At 47.0% G+C, this 18382-nt stretch overlaps 1 protein-coding gene across 1 annotated transcript in view; it reads right to left on the bottom strand.

The window, feature by feature from the left end:
- The window catches only part of LOC119453374 (fatty acid synthase-like), a 112142-nt gene extending 94084 nt beyond the window's left edge, over positions 1-18058 (bottom strand). Inside the window, 4 exon segments of the mRNA XM_049667927.1 lie at positions 6028-6150; positions 10578-10778; positions 13874-14200; positions 17918-18058. Coding sequence (XP_049523884.1) covers positions 6028-6150; positions 10578-10778; positions 13874-14200; positions 17918-18050 — 784 coding nt within the window. The 5' untranslated portion in view covers positions 18051-18058.
- Positions 18059-18382: the final 324 nt, after the last annotated feature.

Below are 18382 nucleotides of genomic sequence, written 5' to 3'. Positions count from 1 at the left end.
GTAATTGTGTGCTGTATACTATCCTGCGCACCTTCCCTCGAGAGGTCGTTGAGTAATCACTAATTATGCGCCATTCAAAGAAAAGAAATGACCGCCGAGGAGTTTCTTTCAGGACGCATTTGTAAGTGCACGCTTAAAGTACCGCCTATTCAGGTCACCCCAGAAAAGAAATTACTTCCCTGCATTATTCCTCCTCCCCACTGAAGTAGTAACCAAAGAGTGTGTACAGCGCACAATACAAATTGAAGGAGAGAGAGAGAAAGGCGCGAAGTTGTTTAAAAAAGATAGATCTGCTTTTGTCCTTCGGGATGCTTTTCCTTCGACACGTCTTTTCAGTAAAGCATTTTAGGTTATCAGCAAACACTGCTGTTATTTCCACAATCATAGTCGAAACTTACTCGGAAAACTTTGCTCATTAGCGTCACCCCATAATTACTCATTTGTCTTTTGTACACGCAACCTCAGCGACCCAGGGTGCTTGGCTCTTTGCGCGCGGAACTATTGATTACCTGCAGAACAGATGGTATGTGCACATTGTTACAGTTCTTTTTATTGCTCTTATTACGAGCTCTCCACCAAAGACAACAACACAATATGCTACACTCTATTCAAACTCAAGCACCACCGCATTTTTGCCTGGTCGCAGTGGTGCGTTCTGCTTTCATGCGTGCATGTCTTTACAATTTTTTTCTGCGTGCCCACGTCTGTTGGCATGGGTAAGTGTGCTTGCACATGTACTTGTGTGCGCGCGTGCAAGTGTGTCTGCACGTAGTTGTATCTGCTTGCGTGTTTGCGCGTTTGTGTTGCATGCTCCCTTTGACGTCTGTGTGCGTGTTTATGTGTGTACGTGCGCACGAGTTTGTAATTGTGCGTACGTTTGTTAGCGTGTGTGTGCTTGCATGCACGTTTGTGCGCACGTGCAGGTGCACGTGTGTGCGTCCGCGCATGAGTGCTTGCTTACGTGTGTGCAAGAGCACACGGGTGTGCGCTCTGTATATGTGTTTAAGTAGGAGTGTACGCGTGCATGCATTTGCATCGATGTGTGTAAGTGTCGGCTGCGTATGTTTGAACGTTTGTTAGCGTGTGTGTGTGTGTGTGTGTGTGTGTGTGTGTGTGTGTGTGTGTGTGTGTGTGTGTGTGTGTGTGTGTGTGCGTGTGCGTGTGCGTGTGCGTGTGTGTGTGTGTGTGTGTGTGTGTGTGTGTGTGTGTGTGTGTGTGTGTGCACATTTTGTGTCCACTGCCAGCTCTTGTTTTCTACTGCAACGGCCATGAGAATTGCACACCGAGCACGCCGAACGTAAAGCCTTCTCAAAACGATGCTCATTAAAGAAAATGCGGTGTGTGTGAGAGAGAGAGAGACAAGAGTGACTACACAAGGCCAGTCAGAACACCCAAATGAAAAGCTGAGTTCAGGCGCCCGTCTGACTATAGACCATTTCACAAACCGACCTTGGAATAGCGCCAATGCCCGACACGGGCGACGTCTAGCGTCAGAACATGTTAAGCCGCCATATTGGACTGTGAGCCTAACCGGCCGCACTTCGATTATGTGATCTTCGCCGAGCATTATTTCGGCTGTTTTCTTCCGCTTCGCGTGTCTTGTGCCGCTTGACTTGTTAGATGTTTCACATGCTCGCGTGAGTGCTTTCTATTGCAATGGCAATAGAAAGCCCAGCCAGTAGATGCGGCGTTTCGTCGGAGGTAGCGGCGGCAGCCGCCTCTGCTTTGTCAAGATCTGGCATGCTTATCAGCTGTATTTTTCATTGTTATTGCTGGCCACATGTGACTGTAGTCGTCGATTGAATCTGATCACCATTACATTTCGCGGTTGAGGGTTACCTCATTTAACGAAAGCAGGTGCGTACGTAGCTGTCAGGCAATGCTTAGAACTAAGCGCCAGCGGCCCGCCGACGCGTGTCAGCGGTTGGTAGACATGCAGTGGTTACTCCATACGCTTCCGACGCAACTCAACAGCTTTGTCATGCAAAATTTATTGAATCTGGTGCAGCGCAGGGTGCTTATAGCCAAATGTCAAAGCAGAAGCGTGGCGCTCGAGCCGCGCGGTACCTGAGGCGAACTGATACAGCCCAGGTGCTAGATTTCGAAATTACCTTCATGTGCAGGGCCACGCAGGGCGCGTGTGAACGCAGAGACAATCTTTTGGTGAATACGTAGTCTGCATACATCTTCCATAGGACACGATTTTTCCAGGTCGTTGCGAAGCTTATTTACCGACTAGTTCTCTTGCAGAATGCTTCAATTTGTCTCATACGGGTATGACACGGCCACTTTCTATCGAGATTGAGCCTGATCTGGATCGGAATGTTCGACCACGATTGGCTCCCTGTCGCAGATTGAGCAAAGAAGCCAATCGCGACCGTGAAATTCGATCCAGATCGGGCTCGATCCCGATCAAAAGTGCACCGTGCGACCCCCGTATTAGGCACTGGAATGAAGTCGTGTTTGAAAGAATAACAAATGTAGCCTCCGTCACTACATGTGAGAAAATATTGCATCGAAGAGCTGACAATTCTCGCAACCTATTGGGAAATGTACCGGAAAAGGTTTACCAAAATACGTTATCTAACTGATGTGTGCATTGCTTCATATTAGATTGAAAGGCTAAGTCCTCAGGTGACGCAGGAAAACGATGAAGCGTGAACATACCACATCGGTAGTGGTCGCGCGAATTTATGTGTTGTGGACACACTATAGTCCCCAAAATTGTTACTTTCCACTTACTGTTTGTGTACCCATAAACTGCACAGTACTGGCCTCTAGCATTTTGATCAGTATACGCCATTATTTACGAGCGTAAGTTACTCATGACAAAAATAAACCGAAACATCGAAGGAAAGCTACCACTTCGCAATGCAAGCGCAAAGCAAGCTTAGAGTCCAGACCAAACAGGCAACACTGAGTGAGTGAGTAAGCGAAATAACTTTATTGAGATCCAGAGAAGACGCAGGGGACACTAAATTCAGTGTTGCTAAAGGCAACACTGACACCTACTCTCGACGCCAGACCATCTGAAGTGCCCTCGTGAAAACGTCCATACATCGATCAGAACTTTGTAGAATATTGGATATTGGAACATCTTTCCGATGCTTTTCGGCATGCCTTTTCAAGAGTCGAAAGTGTGTGTAATGTTCACCTAAGTGAATGTATTATGTACACTTTAGTTGTTACACTTTGGAAATCCAAAATCAAGAAGGGGGCTGACAGATGGAGTTCCACACTGCGGTATAAAGGTTATGAGCAGGGAGAAGGTGCCTCAGAACGGCTGGCCTGAAAGGTTGGCCAGCCTTTCTGAGGCACCTTCTCCCTGTTTATAACCTTTATACCACAGTTTGTTATGCTTTGGTGATTCTGTCTTCGTAGCGCGATTTTTTTTTTTTACTAATTTTCTCTGTCAGCGTGAGACTGGTGCTCCTGCTAAAGGTTAAGATGAATATTCAATATCCTGCATGTTAATGAGCGCATTAAAAATAAATGAATTCCGCGAATCGTTTGCTGCCGGCCGCCATGGCAACCGCCTGCTCTAACAATAGTTCATCGAAACTTTGGTAACTTGTTACCGTCTTCATGATTCCACGCGTCGCCAGTCAAGCGTCTCAGCACGCTGTCAAGTTCCACCAAGCGCCACAAAGGATGAAGAAATTGGCGCGTTCCAGCCATGAGGCAATACAGCGGAGCTATTAGCCGCGTTTACAATGATGCGAAAGTTTCGTGTCGCATTTTTTTTATCACATCACGGTAATTATTGTGCGACAGCGCTTACATGTGATGCATTCTCCTTCATCCGAAACAAGCCGGATCCTGGTTCCGGTGATTAACGTTCCGTCGGTGAGTGGGGGAGAGGCACATTGCAGCAGCCGTGTCACCTTTCCCCTTTCCCCCAACATGATACGTCAACGTTTACACGCATTGGTGTGAGCAGACTTGCCCTCTCTAAAACTAGCCTCTTTTGACGCATCAATGCGATTCGCCCTTCCCGGCGCATTACCACCGTTCACGTGAGCGCGATGCGCTGAAAATGCGATGCGATGCACCGCTTCTCGTTATTTAAATAAACAAAAGAAGTAAATTCTCAGAAGCGAAGAGGCGGGAATGTATCGGGATGAAGAAATAAACACAAAAAAAAACTAAATTTGCGTAGCTTCCACGGGAGGCGCAATGCTAAAGAGACAGCGGAGCTGATGGGCGCCTAGCTAGTCCTGGCTTTTGGGCTAGGCTAAGCTCTACCAAGTAATCTCCAGCATTTTCCGGAATTTCTTGATTACTGATCGATTATCGATTAGCTATTGAATGGCTATTGTTTGGCTATCGATGACTGACTAAGCTTAAGTAGTCCCAACCATGCTTAGCGAGACTTAGCCAGGCTCAGCTTCGCTATTGTGCCATTGCGCTTGGACCCTTTCTGCAAGGCCGCCAGGATCGGCCCACATTTTCTGTTTACCACAGACAGATTACGAACGGCATGAAACCCGCCGCGGTGGTTCAGTCAGCTAAGGCGTTGCGCTGCTGAGCACGAAGTCGCGGGATCGAATCCCGGCCGCGGCGGCCGCATTTCGATGGAGGCGAAATGCAAGAACGCCCGTGTGCTTGCGTTGTAGTGCACGTTAAAGAACCCCAGGTGGTCAAAATTAATCCGGAGCCCTCCGCTACGGCATGCCTCATACTTAGAACTGGTTTTGGCACGTAAAACCCCAGAAAGAAGAAAAAGATCGGCATGAACGGCTCCGCTGTTAAAGCAAAAATGCGCATAAGAACAGGACATACAGTAAGGGTGATTTTAAAAATAAATTATCGAATCGAATGACAATATTTGAGGAAAGCAGTCTTCTAATAATGAATAGAATAACTAATATATTCCCCCTCTCAGCAAGGTAAAATATTGAGATTGCGTGGTTCTCCTTCGAGCAAAGAAAGGAAGACGACTAGTCGGCATTACTTGCTTCATGTAATTGCCATTCACAACTGCACTTCTGGTCAACTGTGGAGCTTGTAAATCAGAAACAACTTACAAGCGATCGCAAGCGGCGCCTCACGACAACGACCGCATCGGAACACCGGTGTAATTGTTCAAATAATAAATTGCGTTGGCAAAGTCGAGAAAACAAATTCACTAGCTGCCTACAGGAGAAGAATCCTTATCGGACGAGTGGAAATTATTGAGAAACTAGTTACTCCTCACGTTTGCTCAGCAACCGTGCTCTGCGCCCCTGCGCAGTAACCACAGCTCCGCTGTAACAAAATCCATCGCAGCAATCACCACATGCATCTTTCAATCCACCGCTGACTGCAATCAGGTCCGTTATTTCTTATATTGCGCTAAAAAGAAATATCCGACGATTTCATATACGTAATTCTCAAATGTGTTACGATTCGAATTGATGCTGCACATTTCTAATAATCGCACACTCCTTGAACAAATACCAGGTGAGAGAGACGCGCGTTGTGCCTTCCGCACGGGCACATTCAAGCTTGCATCAATCGACTCAAACTGCTCGCCAGAATGTTAACGCGACAGCGTTTAGGGCCCCGTGTCGCAGAAAATCCGGCGTCGGCAACCGCCATGTGATCGCGGGTGGCGGAGGAAATCATCCAACCACATCAAGGTGGTGTTGGTGGTGGTGGTCATGTTGAAGCAGGCGGGGTTAGCCTGGCATACACAGCCGGCAATTGTTCCACCTGATCCTCCTTGGAGTTGAGATCAGGGGTGTGTCACCAGTTGTCGATGAGCCCCGTGTCTCACAGGAAGGCTATAAGCAGTCGTTGCGCTCCCTTCCTGATTGCCGCGGGTCCTCCGGGGAAAACGACGTCTTCAAAGGTCCTGTGCGTAAGACCGCTCTTTTGTAGGCTGTCGACCATCGCTTTTCTTTCTGTGTCAAACTGCGGGCATAGCCAAATGAAATGAAATAGCCAATCAGACGCTTTTCTGGTTAACATCCCTGCCGTCTCTCTTTCTGTCCTCCTCCCAGACCATTTTTGTAATTGAAACTGTTCCGAGCCAACTTATCTTACCCTCGTTCTTGTAGCCGTCCGCGTTAGCCTTGACGTGGATAAGTTTGGCATAGACCCGCAAGGCTTCGGAAGCTCGTTGCAGGAAGAAGGTGCCCACGGTCTCACTTCGGATGAAGCCGTTGCCTGCATTGAGATAAAGAGCAACTGTACAATCACCGCACCAACATACCGTCTGCTGCAAAACTGTAAACTATAGTGCATGTTAACTAGCCATTTTGCGCATGCATTTTCACTAAGTCTTGTTTACGGAACTGTGTGTGTCTCTGAGCACCATTTTGCTCTCTTCTGTGCCTTCACTTCGCAAAAGTTCATATTTGTATTCTTGTGTTGTTGTTTGTGTGTTTTTTTCGGCATTTTAGGTCTGTTTGCCTTGGGAAGAGGAGTCGCCTATGCAAATAAATGCGCCAACGCCTTCTGGTAATTTGTATCGATAAACAACACATCTAATTACTCGAACGAAGTTCGATTTGGTTTTCATCGTCTGCTGGGTGGAACCACTTCGCTGTGGTGCCACTCAGCCTTTGGCACCGCAACATTAGCGATCGTGATGACTCGGCGATGTGAAATGCTCTAAAAGCGTAATTATTCAATGCATCTTTAAGTGTACTCTACGCTATGGCACGTTACACGATGACGGTATGCTAAAACGTTGATTTCTCGACATGTCAACCACGCTACCATGGAGAGGTGGCACTTGCTCAAAGGGTCGCGTACCAAGCAGCCCCAACACTACGTAATAAAACGTAACTAGACGCGCTAGAGCGAGCATGTATACGAAATGCCCACAAGGTATATGTCGAAATCGCCCAATTTATGGACATAACGTACACAGATTACTACCGTAACGTTTCGTTTTCCTTGTTGGCTTTTTGCATAGAGGGGAAAGAAGTAAGGCGTGAGTTTACACTGGGTTGAACGAATGCTGTAGAGTACGCGTGTTCGTCAGGTTAATAATTTTGCCGTTTCTATTCAAATGTTGTGCAGTTGTCGGTATATGCACAACGACACGAGATAGAGGCGCTGATACAAACTTGATTCACTTGCAAGGACGCATGCACTGTCCTAGCATTTGCTGTGTTATGTGCTCGTATTATATGCGTTTGGTATATGCAGCCCCTCCAAACAGGAAGGGCACATCTGACCTTTCATCCTTCCTGTTGCTGCTTCCTTGTGAACAAGGCTCCCGTATTGATGACGAAACATCAAAGTTTTAATAGTTCCTTAATATTAGTAGGCGGCTTTTTTACAACGAAGGTGTTCAAGGGAGCCTCGCAGTTGTTTTCGTATGGTGATGAAGTCGGTCGTACGGTGGCGGGATCGGTGTGAAATGTCAGTCAAAGGACCGCCAACAACTTAACCTGCGTCGGACTCTCAAAAATGTGTAAGCGTGAAAAATGATTATGTAACTAAAGTGACTCTGTCTGTACCTCACCCATATACACAACTGATTGATTAGTTTCTTTGGTTAATCAGCAATTTGTAAGTTTGTACACGCCTTCACGTGGGTGGTCAGGCAGGATTTTGTACGGCGGCGGCGGTGAAAGGCAGACCGAGTGCCCAGTATCAAAGGTAAACGTACCACAGAAGAAAAAAAAAAGAACCGTGATTTGTGCAATTTGTGAACCGTGAACCGTGAACCGCATTGATCGTTACAAATGGTATATAATTATACCTATAATGTCGTACGTGATTGGCATAGGTGCGGTTGTAATTAATAAAAAGAAAACTGATTTGTAAAGTACGTGATTCATGTTTATATGATTGTATAATGATGTATGCGATTGCGCACGTTAATTCCATGCACCATTGATGAAATAGTCGGCCAGAATTAAGATTATGTGAGCTGTAACCACGTTAACGAATTCGACAACCTTCTCCCTTGAGCAGCCCAGAATGCAGTCTGCGTGGTAACCCCAATGAAGTCGTATGACCAGGTCGCCGCTGACGAACAAGCCGGTCACAAAAAAAATTCAAAGCCCTTCCACTACTGTGAAGATGGAAGCCAGCCAAGCTGTAACTATGGTGGGTCTGCTGTAGTGAATATTGCTATAGTGAATATATATATTATATTGACTATATTGAGCGTCTTCTGCATGTTCGTCAAAGAGCGAGGACACCGGCGTCTTGTTCTTGCCCGGCGCGATGGCCAAGTAGTGCGTTTAGTGCGCCAAGTCCGCCCCATCGTCATAGACTAGCGCATGAGCAACAGCGTTCATAGCCACGGCACACTGCACGGCATCTTCAGGATCCTGACGTCAGGATCCGGGAAATGTGGTTAAACGAGCGTCCGAGACAAAGGGGCACAACGATTGGTGGGACGTGCCTCCACCGAGTATCGCGACACTTTTGAAAGAGGCATCCGCGGTGGTGAGGGGTATAACAATCGGCCATCCGTCATCCGTTTTGACACCTGTGCTAGCGGCACAACTGGCACGAAACCGCCGCCACGCACATGGAGCCAAACAATGCTGATAGTTTTTTTTTTCTATACGCGGACACGATCCCGGGGGAACTAGCCTTTAACAGCTTCGCTGTAAACAACCTTCCTTGGCGATGAAACATCACTAAGAACAGTTACCAAATAGACGGTGGCAAACTAAGAATTCCGTACAAGCTCCACTCACAACATCGCAGGATGCCGGCACTTGCACTCTCAAAGAAAGCAGAGCTAGCTGCAGATGGGGTACGCTCACAACCTAACAACTTCACTCTACTAAATTAAATGATAGGCTGATTGGAAAATAAATGCTTGTAGTTTCAAGCCAGAATATTACCTGTGGCTGAGCGCCGATACCACGATCAGCAGTAAAATTTGCCAAGGGGATCAGGTTTGACGCAAAACGATTGACGTGACGGCAATAAGCTGAAGCTAATTGGCTGTCTATGCAAATTGTGTTTGATTTGAGCAGCGTGCACATAACCTTTTATCCTTAGGCTGTAACCGAGTATAGTACTTCCGACGAAGGGTGCGAGAACTAGCTCATACAGCTTCGCTATCTCTGTCGTATCAGTCGCTCAGATTGGTGAATGTTTGGGACGGATCTTTTCTTTTCTTCATCATTCCATCGGACCGGATGAAATTTTGTACGACTCTCGACTTCATAAAGACCTGTAAGAATGTTTTACCGAATTTTTTAATACTGTACCGGATAGGATGGATTTATTTACAAGAATGATGGATGGTTAGCGTAGCACAAGGGACAGGACGGTCATCCAAGCCCAACAGGCAGCGGCCAGCTCCTCGCGCACACTTCTACTTCCTCTCCTTCGGCTGCACCGTGCAGCGTGACAATACATTTTTAGAGCGGTCCGGTATTGCCCAAAATATAGGCGCAGAATGCGTCTCGTGCACCTTGCGATTGCTCAGCGAACCGCAGCCTTGACCGTGTCAGATCAGCTCCGATTCCGGTGACACTGGGAGCGGCGGCAGCAGTTGCGGTTTGCCCTGGCATGTGTACGCAGTTAACTCCCGCCAAATGTCGTGACCGTTATGCGTCGTTTTGTTTTTGCAAGTGCGTCTCAGCCGTTTGATGCAATTCAACGGCGACGCCCTTGTTGCACAGTTGGTTGCCAGAGAGTGCGGAAAAAAACGTCTGATGTGGTCTAGAACTGCCTCGAAGCAGACGACACAGCGGTGGCCCCTCATTCTATGACGTACCACAGTCCGTGACAGAATGGCGGTCGCTGTTGGTAGGCGAGGTTTAGATGCAATGATTTCAATTTTGAATTTCGAGCAATAACGTGCTCTCAGAGTCCAGCTTTTTTTTTCTCTCTCTCTTGTGTGCACAGCCGTATCGGGTCCTCTACTCTCAGTTGCAATGATAAACTGAGAATAGTCGGACGACCGTGCACGCCCCCTTTAGATACACGGCATACTCAACGTCTACGAGATTATAACGTATAAGACAGCTTCCTTGTTTGAACTCGTTTACAGGGAAAATAAGTTTTCATAGTGACCCTGCGTCAGTGCCTGAGAAGTAATACACGCACTCGGCACTGTTTGATGTTACCAAAAGTACGCAGAAATTACGGTTGACTTACCATAGAATTTTTAGGAAACTTAACGCACAGATTATGCGCTGAGAATGCAATAGTTTATTAATGTTTTCAGTGTAGGTAATATACACCCGTAACTAAAAAAAAAATCATCAACTTTTCTCGAGCACTTAGGCCTAAATTCAAGTCCAAATGTAATCATACTTGGATGAAGTTCCAAGTGCATAGTTAACAGCGGGACGGACGGACGGACGGACGGACAGACTGGACTGGACTGACTGACTGCCAAGACTGACAAGAGATAGATAGATAGATAGATAGATAGATAGATAGATAGATAGATAGATAGATAGATAGATAGATAGATAGATAGATAGATAGATAGATAGATAGATAGATAGATAGATAGATAGATAGATAGATAGATAGATAGATAGATAGATAGATAGATAGATAGATAGATAGATAGATAGATAGATAGATAGATAGATAGATAGATAGATAGATAGATAGATAGATAGATAGATAGATATGGCTATGGCTATGGCACTCACCCCGAGCATCGAAAGACCTGCACGTGCCATCTGGAGACAACATGCCGATCCGGTAAAAGCCCAGCGCTGTAGTGGGCTTCAGGCTAATCATGCTTCCTCCCACGATGGCCGCGTCGCACTGTCCCGAGCGAATAGCCAGCCTTGCCTGGTTCAGAGCCATCATCGTCGACGAACACGCCGCGTCGACCATCAGACTGGGGCCTGAAAGGGCGACGAGGAGTTGGAGAACGGCATTTTCTACGCTTTTTCCAGAACCACTCTGAACTTATCTGAAACGCGGGGATTGTTTACTGACCGTTCGCGGCACCTTTCCAACTATGCTGGAAAGGTTCAGAATGTTTTTAACCTTTCCAATGCACTCAATACAAGCAGCATCGACCATTTACTGCAGCGGTGGTATTCTGTAAGAGTCCACCTAGTGGGCATGTCCATTTCGTCTGCTGTTGAAGTTGTGATTGGCTGGCTGGGCTGCAAGTCCGCAGCAACCAGGCGCCGCAGCCAATCAGTCACTTCAGCAGCGGACGAAATGGACATGTCCACTAGGTGGACTCTTGCAGAATGCCTGCCCAGTTAACCGTGATTCTCGTGCTGTAATCGATGACCGTTATCTTGAGCTGTGAATGGCTGTGATAGTGCGTATGCGCTATGTGCCTCTCTCTCCCATACTTTTCTTCTTACCTTTTCTGTCCCGTAATATCCTGTCTTACAGTCTAGGGCAGGAAAATAAACTTTCTGTTCTCATTAACTTCCCCGCCTTCCCTTCGCCTCTCTCTTGGCGACAGTGTAACCGGTTTCCTTGCCACATGTGCATTTCCCGGTAAACATTACAGTTGCATAAGCTGCAGTTGCCGTTTCCCTGCTACTGCGCAGCTGGTCTATATATGGCGCTGCACGTCGCGGCTCTGCCAGTCGGTGCGGTTATCGGTACGTTGCCTCAATTATCTCTAAATAAAAACACGTATACAGCTGCGCTAAAATTTCGCATTTGGGAGTATCGTCATCGTCCGTGGATAGTTTTTTTTTTTTTTTTTTTACAGCAAAGCTTTATATAGCTAGCCGATTCATCTGTCTATCGCCTGTACGCAGAGACTATCATCATCAGCATTGGCTCGAGCGCTGCCGTCTTCTTCGACAGCTGGCTCGTTGGCGCCCCTCGGCGCAACCGCGCGAACGCGCTCGTGCCACTGCTCCCGCGTTCAACGTGATCGTCTTCTTCCACAGCTGGCTCCGTTGCTGTTCATCATTCCAGCGTACAACTTCTCTTCTGTCGTCCTAATGGGTAGGCCGCCTTTACGGGAGTATGAGCCATAGCTTAAGGGAGTATGAACCATTCATTGTCTTACTTCACGGACAGATTTAATTTTCAAGCAATTTAACTTTGAAGAATCGCAAGCGGCAATGCGACAACGGCGGATTGCGGGCATAGCAGCAGTGACGTCATTTTCTCCGTCGCAGCCGAACGTGTGTGTAACCTCATTAGGAAACACAAAGACGTAACCAATAATTGAGAAAGAGTTTAATGTACCGTCGGGATTAAGCCAGTGATAAACACCGGGGTCGCAAGTTTCAGCTTCGCTGATTAACCATATTTACGGAGTGCTTGGGCGGTACTTATTTTTCTAATTTCGGCCATTATGGTTCAGTAAACGTTAGTGGCCTCTTTTGGTAATTTAAAACACTATGTAGTACAGGTTCACCGACAAAAATATGACTAGGCCCCCCGAACAGACCTCGTCAAATTTCATAGCGTCACGCTGAGCTGCTAAGGGCATTTCATGGCAGCAAGGGCACGCGGCTTTCGTTCTAGCTTTTTTTTTTTCCTGGCGTACCAAGTGTCTCTCCCGGTAAGAGCGCTTTTTTTAGAATAGTAGAAAGATACTGTACTAAGACAGCTAAAATCGTTTTTTTTTTCACTCTCTTTAGTGTCCCTTTCAGGACTCTATAATGCAGTGGCAGAGAGAAGTGACTTTATTTGCACCCGTCAAATAAATGACGGGGTAGAGGCTTCAGCCTGGACCCCCAATCATCCTCCCCAGTGGCAAAAAAATGCGCCACCACGTGACTGCGCACCACTTAGTAGCTGCAAGTGCCGTGTACTTTAAATACAAGCACAGAATGACTCTTTTGCACAGGTGGGGCAAGTGATACAATTTAATGTTCAACTTCTAGCGCAGATAGTACGAAAATATTTACAGTCGGTCACAAAAGTGAACGGGACATGGATTCAATGACACATAGAGATTTCTGCTGTAGGTAAGAGGTGACGCTTATAATTTAACCCATCGTTGAGTATGTTCCGCGAGAACTACTACAATTTGGAGCTTTTAATTCACCCCGAAATCGCGGTAACTAAGGTAATGCAGCTTTTTTTTTTTTTCGCAGATTCCGCGTTTCACAAACTTCTGGGGCCGACTGTACTATAGATTGACGGTATTGTCACCCTTACCCACTAATATGAGCTTGGTGTCCGTGAAATGCAATAAACAAGTCTTCATAAGATAATCTGATTCCAGTCTATTAAACGCTACAGATATGTGATGACTGTAGTATCCTTTCTTTTGTTTCCACGCGGACCAAAATCCACGGACCAAAACCACGCGGAACAAAATCCATACGTAAAGATATTGGCCGAAGGCTTTCCCAGTAGAGCACTGGTGCATTATATTCGCACTAAAATAAAAGTAGACAGTAAACGGAGACTATTACAAGCTACACCAGTACATGTGTTTGAAGACAAGGGCGGGCTTACTCGCACTGAAGAGGGTTTTTCTTTTTTTTTTTTTTTTTGAACACGGTTATGGCCAACACTGCATACGCACCACACATACTGCACAAATGGCACCAAACCGGACAAGCTACGACTGCGAACACTTATACCCGATGCACACATTGTCAGGAGTCATGCAGAGCAGACTTGCATCACCTCATTTGGAGCTGTGCAGCTTTTTCACAAGGGAGATCCAACATTCAACATTTACTGCACGGAGACATTAGAACCCTGGGAAATTGAATACAAACTAACCCTGAAACAAAGAAAGCCATTGCGACTTATGGCGGACAAAGTGGCTTGTTTCGAGTAGTGTAGAAGGGGTCGACCAGCCCTTGCGAGAGCGACGGAACTGAACATGCACCCGAGTCTGCATAAAGCGGAAGACTGAAATGACGATGTGCCTCAGCCAACAATCCGGGAACCCACATTCCTTTCCCACCTAATCACCAACAGCGGCCTAGAGCCGTCCCTTTCCTTAAAATAAAGGCTTTATTCATTCATTTGAAGTATATACGTGTAAGGCTACCTTTGAAGTCGAACGAGTAGGAGATTCTGTTGGCGAACATTCCCCGCGCGCTGCCGAGCAAGCTGTAGCCGTCGATCTTGTCCGTGTCCACGTCGAACGCCGATTCCGACTCGGCGTCGGAGCAGCCGATGAAGACCCCGATCTTGCGGCCTCGCAAGGTCGCGGGGTCGTATCCGGCGTCCACGATGGCCTCGTACGCGGTCTCCAGCAGGAGGCGCATTTGGGGATCCATCAGGTGCGCCTGCTTCGGGTGAACGCCGAAGAATTGAGCGTCGAACTGTGACAGGTCGCGGATCTTGCCCAGTCTCTCGGGCAGGCCCAGATGACCTGGTGAGGACGAAGCGATGGTGGATTGCTAAGGCAAGTTTGAACTGCTGAACTGAAACGCGGTACAAAAGAAGATAGACAAGGACCTCGCTCATAGGTGTTTCAGTACAGCTCTTCGAACTTGCCTTAGCCATGAGCCAACTGGTTCAACTGAATACTTTTCCGTTGATTAATTGGCTCATGGAGTATACGCTCCAAAACAGTACTGGGCCTACGAGGGAGGCCCATTGTGTCTGGGGCTATTTAAAGAGCACCCGAGGTTTTGAACGAAATGTTCAGGACATCAAGGAAAGTTTCACTGAATAAAATTCATTTCACATCAGCACTGCCTTCGTCATTTCCTTCATCACCTCCCATCTTTTTTGCCTGGTTGAAAGAGTGAAACAGAAACTTGTCACCCACCTGAATCCAGCACGAAGCTACGAAAGCAACTCATGCGGATTTATCTGAAAAATCCATTCAAGCTAGAAGGAAAATTTGTCTTGATCCAGTAATTTTTCCTCAACTGCGCAGCTTTCTTTCTGAAAAAAAAAAGCATGAGCCATTCCACTCTGTGAAGGTGGATGACCGGCGAAGCTGTTTAGCACACGACACAGAGGTGACACAGAATTGTAGACAGTGTATACCGCAATTCCGTCAGGTAGTTCGAGCGGCGCACACATCGGCGCAATAGGTAACACTTTCATCTGGCGAGGTGGGCAGGATTTACGGTCTTCACAGAGTGGAATGGCTCATGACGGGACCGCCGCCCCGAGGAGCCGGGGGGAAACTCGACACGCGTGACGTTAACCACGGGACCAGCATGACGGGAGAGCGCAAGGATAGGAAACTAGATACGCAAGCGCTTGGAACGCCGACAAAGAAAGGGCGCTGCGAACGTAGACATGGCCGACGCGGGTCACAGAGCAACAAATCTTTGTCAAACCTCTATTAAATGCGAAGCATTTCTTGGCCAACATTTGCCACTTTGGCAGTATCATCTACTATCTATCTATCTATCTATCTAGCCACCTACGTCTTGGTACTCTCATGGTCGTTTCGTTAACTTGGTATGTACCAAAATTGGCATAGTAGGACAAGTGTGTATGAGGAACATAAATGATGCGTCATGACGTGAGTGTTATGAAGTGCGTGTCATGTAGGTTATGAAACAGCCGCCTAAAATGACAATCACCCATGAAAAAAAGATTAATACTCAAAAACTCTTGACATTGGTTCGGACGTGGGTGCTGTGTGAAGGAAACACTAAAGGATGATGGTAGAAGTCATACTTATGAGAATGACTCAGCAAAAATGACAATGACTCAGCGAAGAGGATTAACACTCAAAAACCTATGGAATGGGTTCGGGTGCGGTCCTAAGTGAAGGAAAAGGCTAAAGGTTGATGATCTAAGTCATAGCCATGAGCATGGCAAAGGCTTTCGCCTTTGGGTCTCTTAGGCGTAGCTAAAGGGACTCTTTAGGACTCATGAGATGAATATCATGACATTCGTGTCACGTAGGTCACGAAACAGCCGCCTACGTCTTGGTGCTCTCACGGTCGTTTCGTTAACTTCGTAGGCTCCCCGCACACTGCTTCGCGTAACATCGATTCCCACAGGGCATGGGATCTGTTGGCGTTTTTTTATCTACCGGAGAGTCTACTGATCTTTAAAATGATTCCTATTGACAACTAGTAAACTCAAAATGAATATCCATGTGATGAGACGTGTAAGCTTTTGCTTAGAATCAAACGATTTTCTATCAAATTCGCGACCTGAGTTTTCGCACACGCCGAACAAAACAATAAATCCTAGTTACAACAAACCCTAGCCATAAATGGCTTCGCTGTATACAACCCGTACGGGTTTCCTTTCTATATAGTTCTGTGCTACATTCAGGCGGATGACAATTTTTATCTTGCACGATATTTCTTCCACCTTGCGGGATTCTGCTGAAATAATTTGCCAAAGAATGAAGCGACACCAAATAGCCCAACTTTCAATACTACTGCAACATTCTGGTCTATTTAGTCTTCATGTTTGTTGAGTAGCGTAAATTTTGGTATTATTGTTCAATTAGCGTATATATGTCAGGAAGTTAAAGGCAAGCTTTAGTTTTCCCATTCGAATATACCTCGGAGAAAGTGTTTCCTTGAGGAGGATGTTGCTAGCGCCAGGTGTATCCAGCCTTCCGTGCATTAGCGGGGATTGCTCCGCCAAAGCGCCTCCCTTCCGCATTTTTTGAAGAAGCTTAAAACGTGTACGTACGTTGTTCAGTGCATGCGTCATCATTCAAAGCGCATCGCGAGCTGCGCGAGCAAGGCGACGCGCCAAGCGACTCGCAACAGGTCGCAAGAGCGTAGCTTGTGAATCATCCAGCTTTTGAATCATCCATTACCGCCCCCCCCCCCGCCCCCTTCTCAATACACAATGCCCTGAAATCTGCTAAACGTTACACAGTATAAATGTTGGCTCCAAAAAAAAAATGGTGATGGCTTTTACCGTGGATAGCACCTTTACCCTCACGGCTGTAAAAAAAAAAAAGAGATTGCTGCACACGACAGTGAGCCCAAACTACAGCTGCGATGAGAGAAGCCGTACACGAAGACTAATAATTCTGGCCACCTATTGCGCACTGAAATATCTGACACGAGGGTGCGATAGCGACAGTTAAAAAAATCTATTTCATGCTTTTTGTGTTTCATACAATATACCTTTTGTTCGTTTTCGTGTAGTCATGCTTACTTGGCCACAGAGTCAAGTTTACTTGCCACATGGGTAGAACACTCGACCCGCATACTTTTGATTACGAATGTACCAGAGAGGCGCTGGACACTAGCTCTCAGGCCAGCCCTGACAGCCACCTGCAGCAGCAACGTAACCACTAGTACCCCCATCATTCCACACGTAAAGCGCTAAGGAAATTTGCCGTCATTGATTGGGCGTTGCACGAACATTCTTTTCTCTCGCATGTGCTCACTTAAACCGGAGCGACGTTCTCGTTGTTCGCATGAAGAAACCAATGGCCGCAATTGCTGATGCGACAGAGACGAAGAGGCGTTTAATTTTGGACAGGTGGAAATGGCAGTCTTAGGGAGATGCTTCTGGCCTGTTACTGCACACATTGGTAAGAGGAAAACGTGACAGGGAAAGAAGAGGAATATGTTGATAGGCAGGGGATTGCTTGGGAAATTATACTCCGCCGTGTGCCCAGAACTTTCGGCAAAGTCGGATGAGAAGAGGAAGAAGATTGTCAGAGGGTCTCTCACCTCGCCCTTCGTTCACGTACCCTGAAATCGTATCGATGTTGCTCTCCCAGACCACTTCCCCAACGCAGAGTACCGGGCTTCCCTCACAACTCTGTTCCTTTCTGCCGTTAAATTTCCTCTCTTTCTCTCTCTCTGAGTTCGCGTCATCCTGTCTACAACCACTTCGCGTCATCCTGTCTACAACCATTTTCTCAGTTCACTAAACGCTATCTTCTCTACTGATGACAGCGCCTGCAGATAAAAATGAGGACATAATTTGAAGCTCGGGGAAACTCTTTTCGAAGTGTGGAATTTTCCACTGATGAATTGCTTTCGAATATTAGTTCCGGTTGAGTGTAAGCACTCGTGCTGCGTTTTACTTGTAACCCTTGTACACGTATATAAGGCTGCACATGATAAAACAGCATCTGCTTCAATGAAGCGCATATCGGCAGAGAGCGGCGATTGTCTGCTGTCAGTAGGCGTACCTCTAGGCCAGCGCGTCTCATCGTCGGTGACAAAGTCCACGCCCGCGTACAGCTTCTCCTTAAACTCAGCCAAGCTGTCGGCTTGCGGGAAGCGGGCAGAGAAACCAGTGATTACCAGGTCTTCGTTCTCCATGGTTACCTGCAGTAGAGAGTGAGCCGTTAACCAGATTTCACTTTTTATGTCAAACACATTTGAGAGTGCCGCTCTTAAGCACCCGTTCTTGCTTTGAGCGTTGGCCTCGGATTTAACGTAACCGGCCGAACGAACGAGGGGAGCACGAGGAAGTACCCGGAGGAGGAGAGTATGGCGAAAAGGTGAGGGGGTGAGCGGAGTGCCGCCATAAACCTGCTCCACTGTAGCGACCCCCACGAAATGGCGTCATATTATCGTGCACCATCACCCGGTCGCCGATGACGTCATTACTAAGGCACGCGGCAAGCGCGTCAACCGATACCATATATGGA

Source organism: Dermacentor silvarum, chromosome 5 (assembly GCF_013339745.2).
Source record: "Dermacentor silvarum isolate Dsil-2018 chromosome 5, BIME_Dsil_1.4, whole genome shotgun sequence".
In the NCBI taxonomy this organism is placed as follows: domain Eukaryota; kingdom Metazoa; phylum Arthropoda; class Arachnida; order Ixodida; family Ixodidae; genus Dermacentor; species Dermacentor silvarum.
The sequence above is the reverse complement of the archived record's forward strand: the minus strand, read 5'-3'. Positions and strand labels throughout refer to the sequence as shown.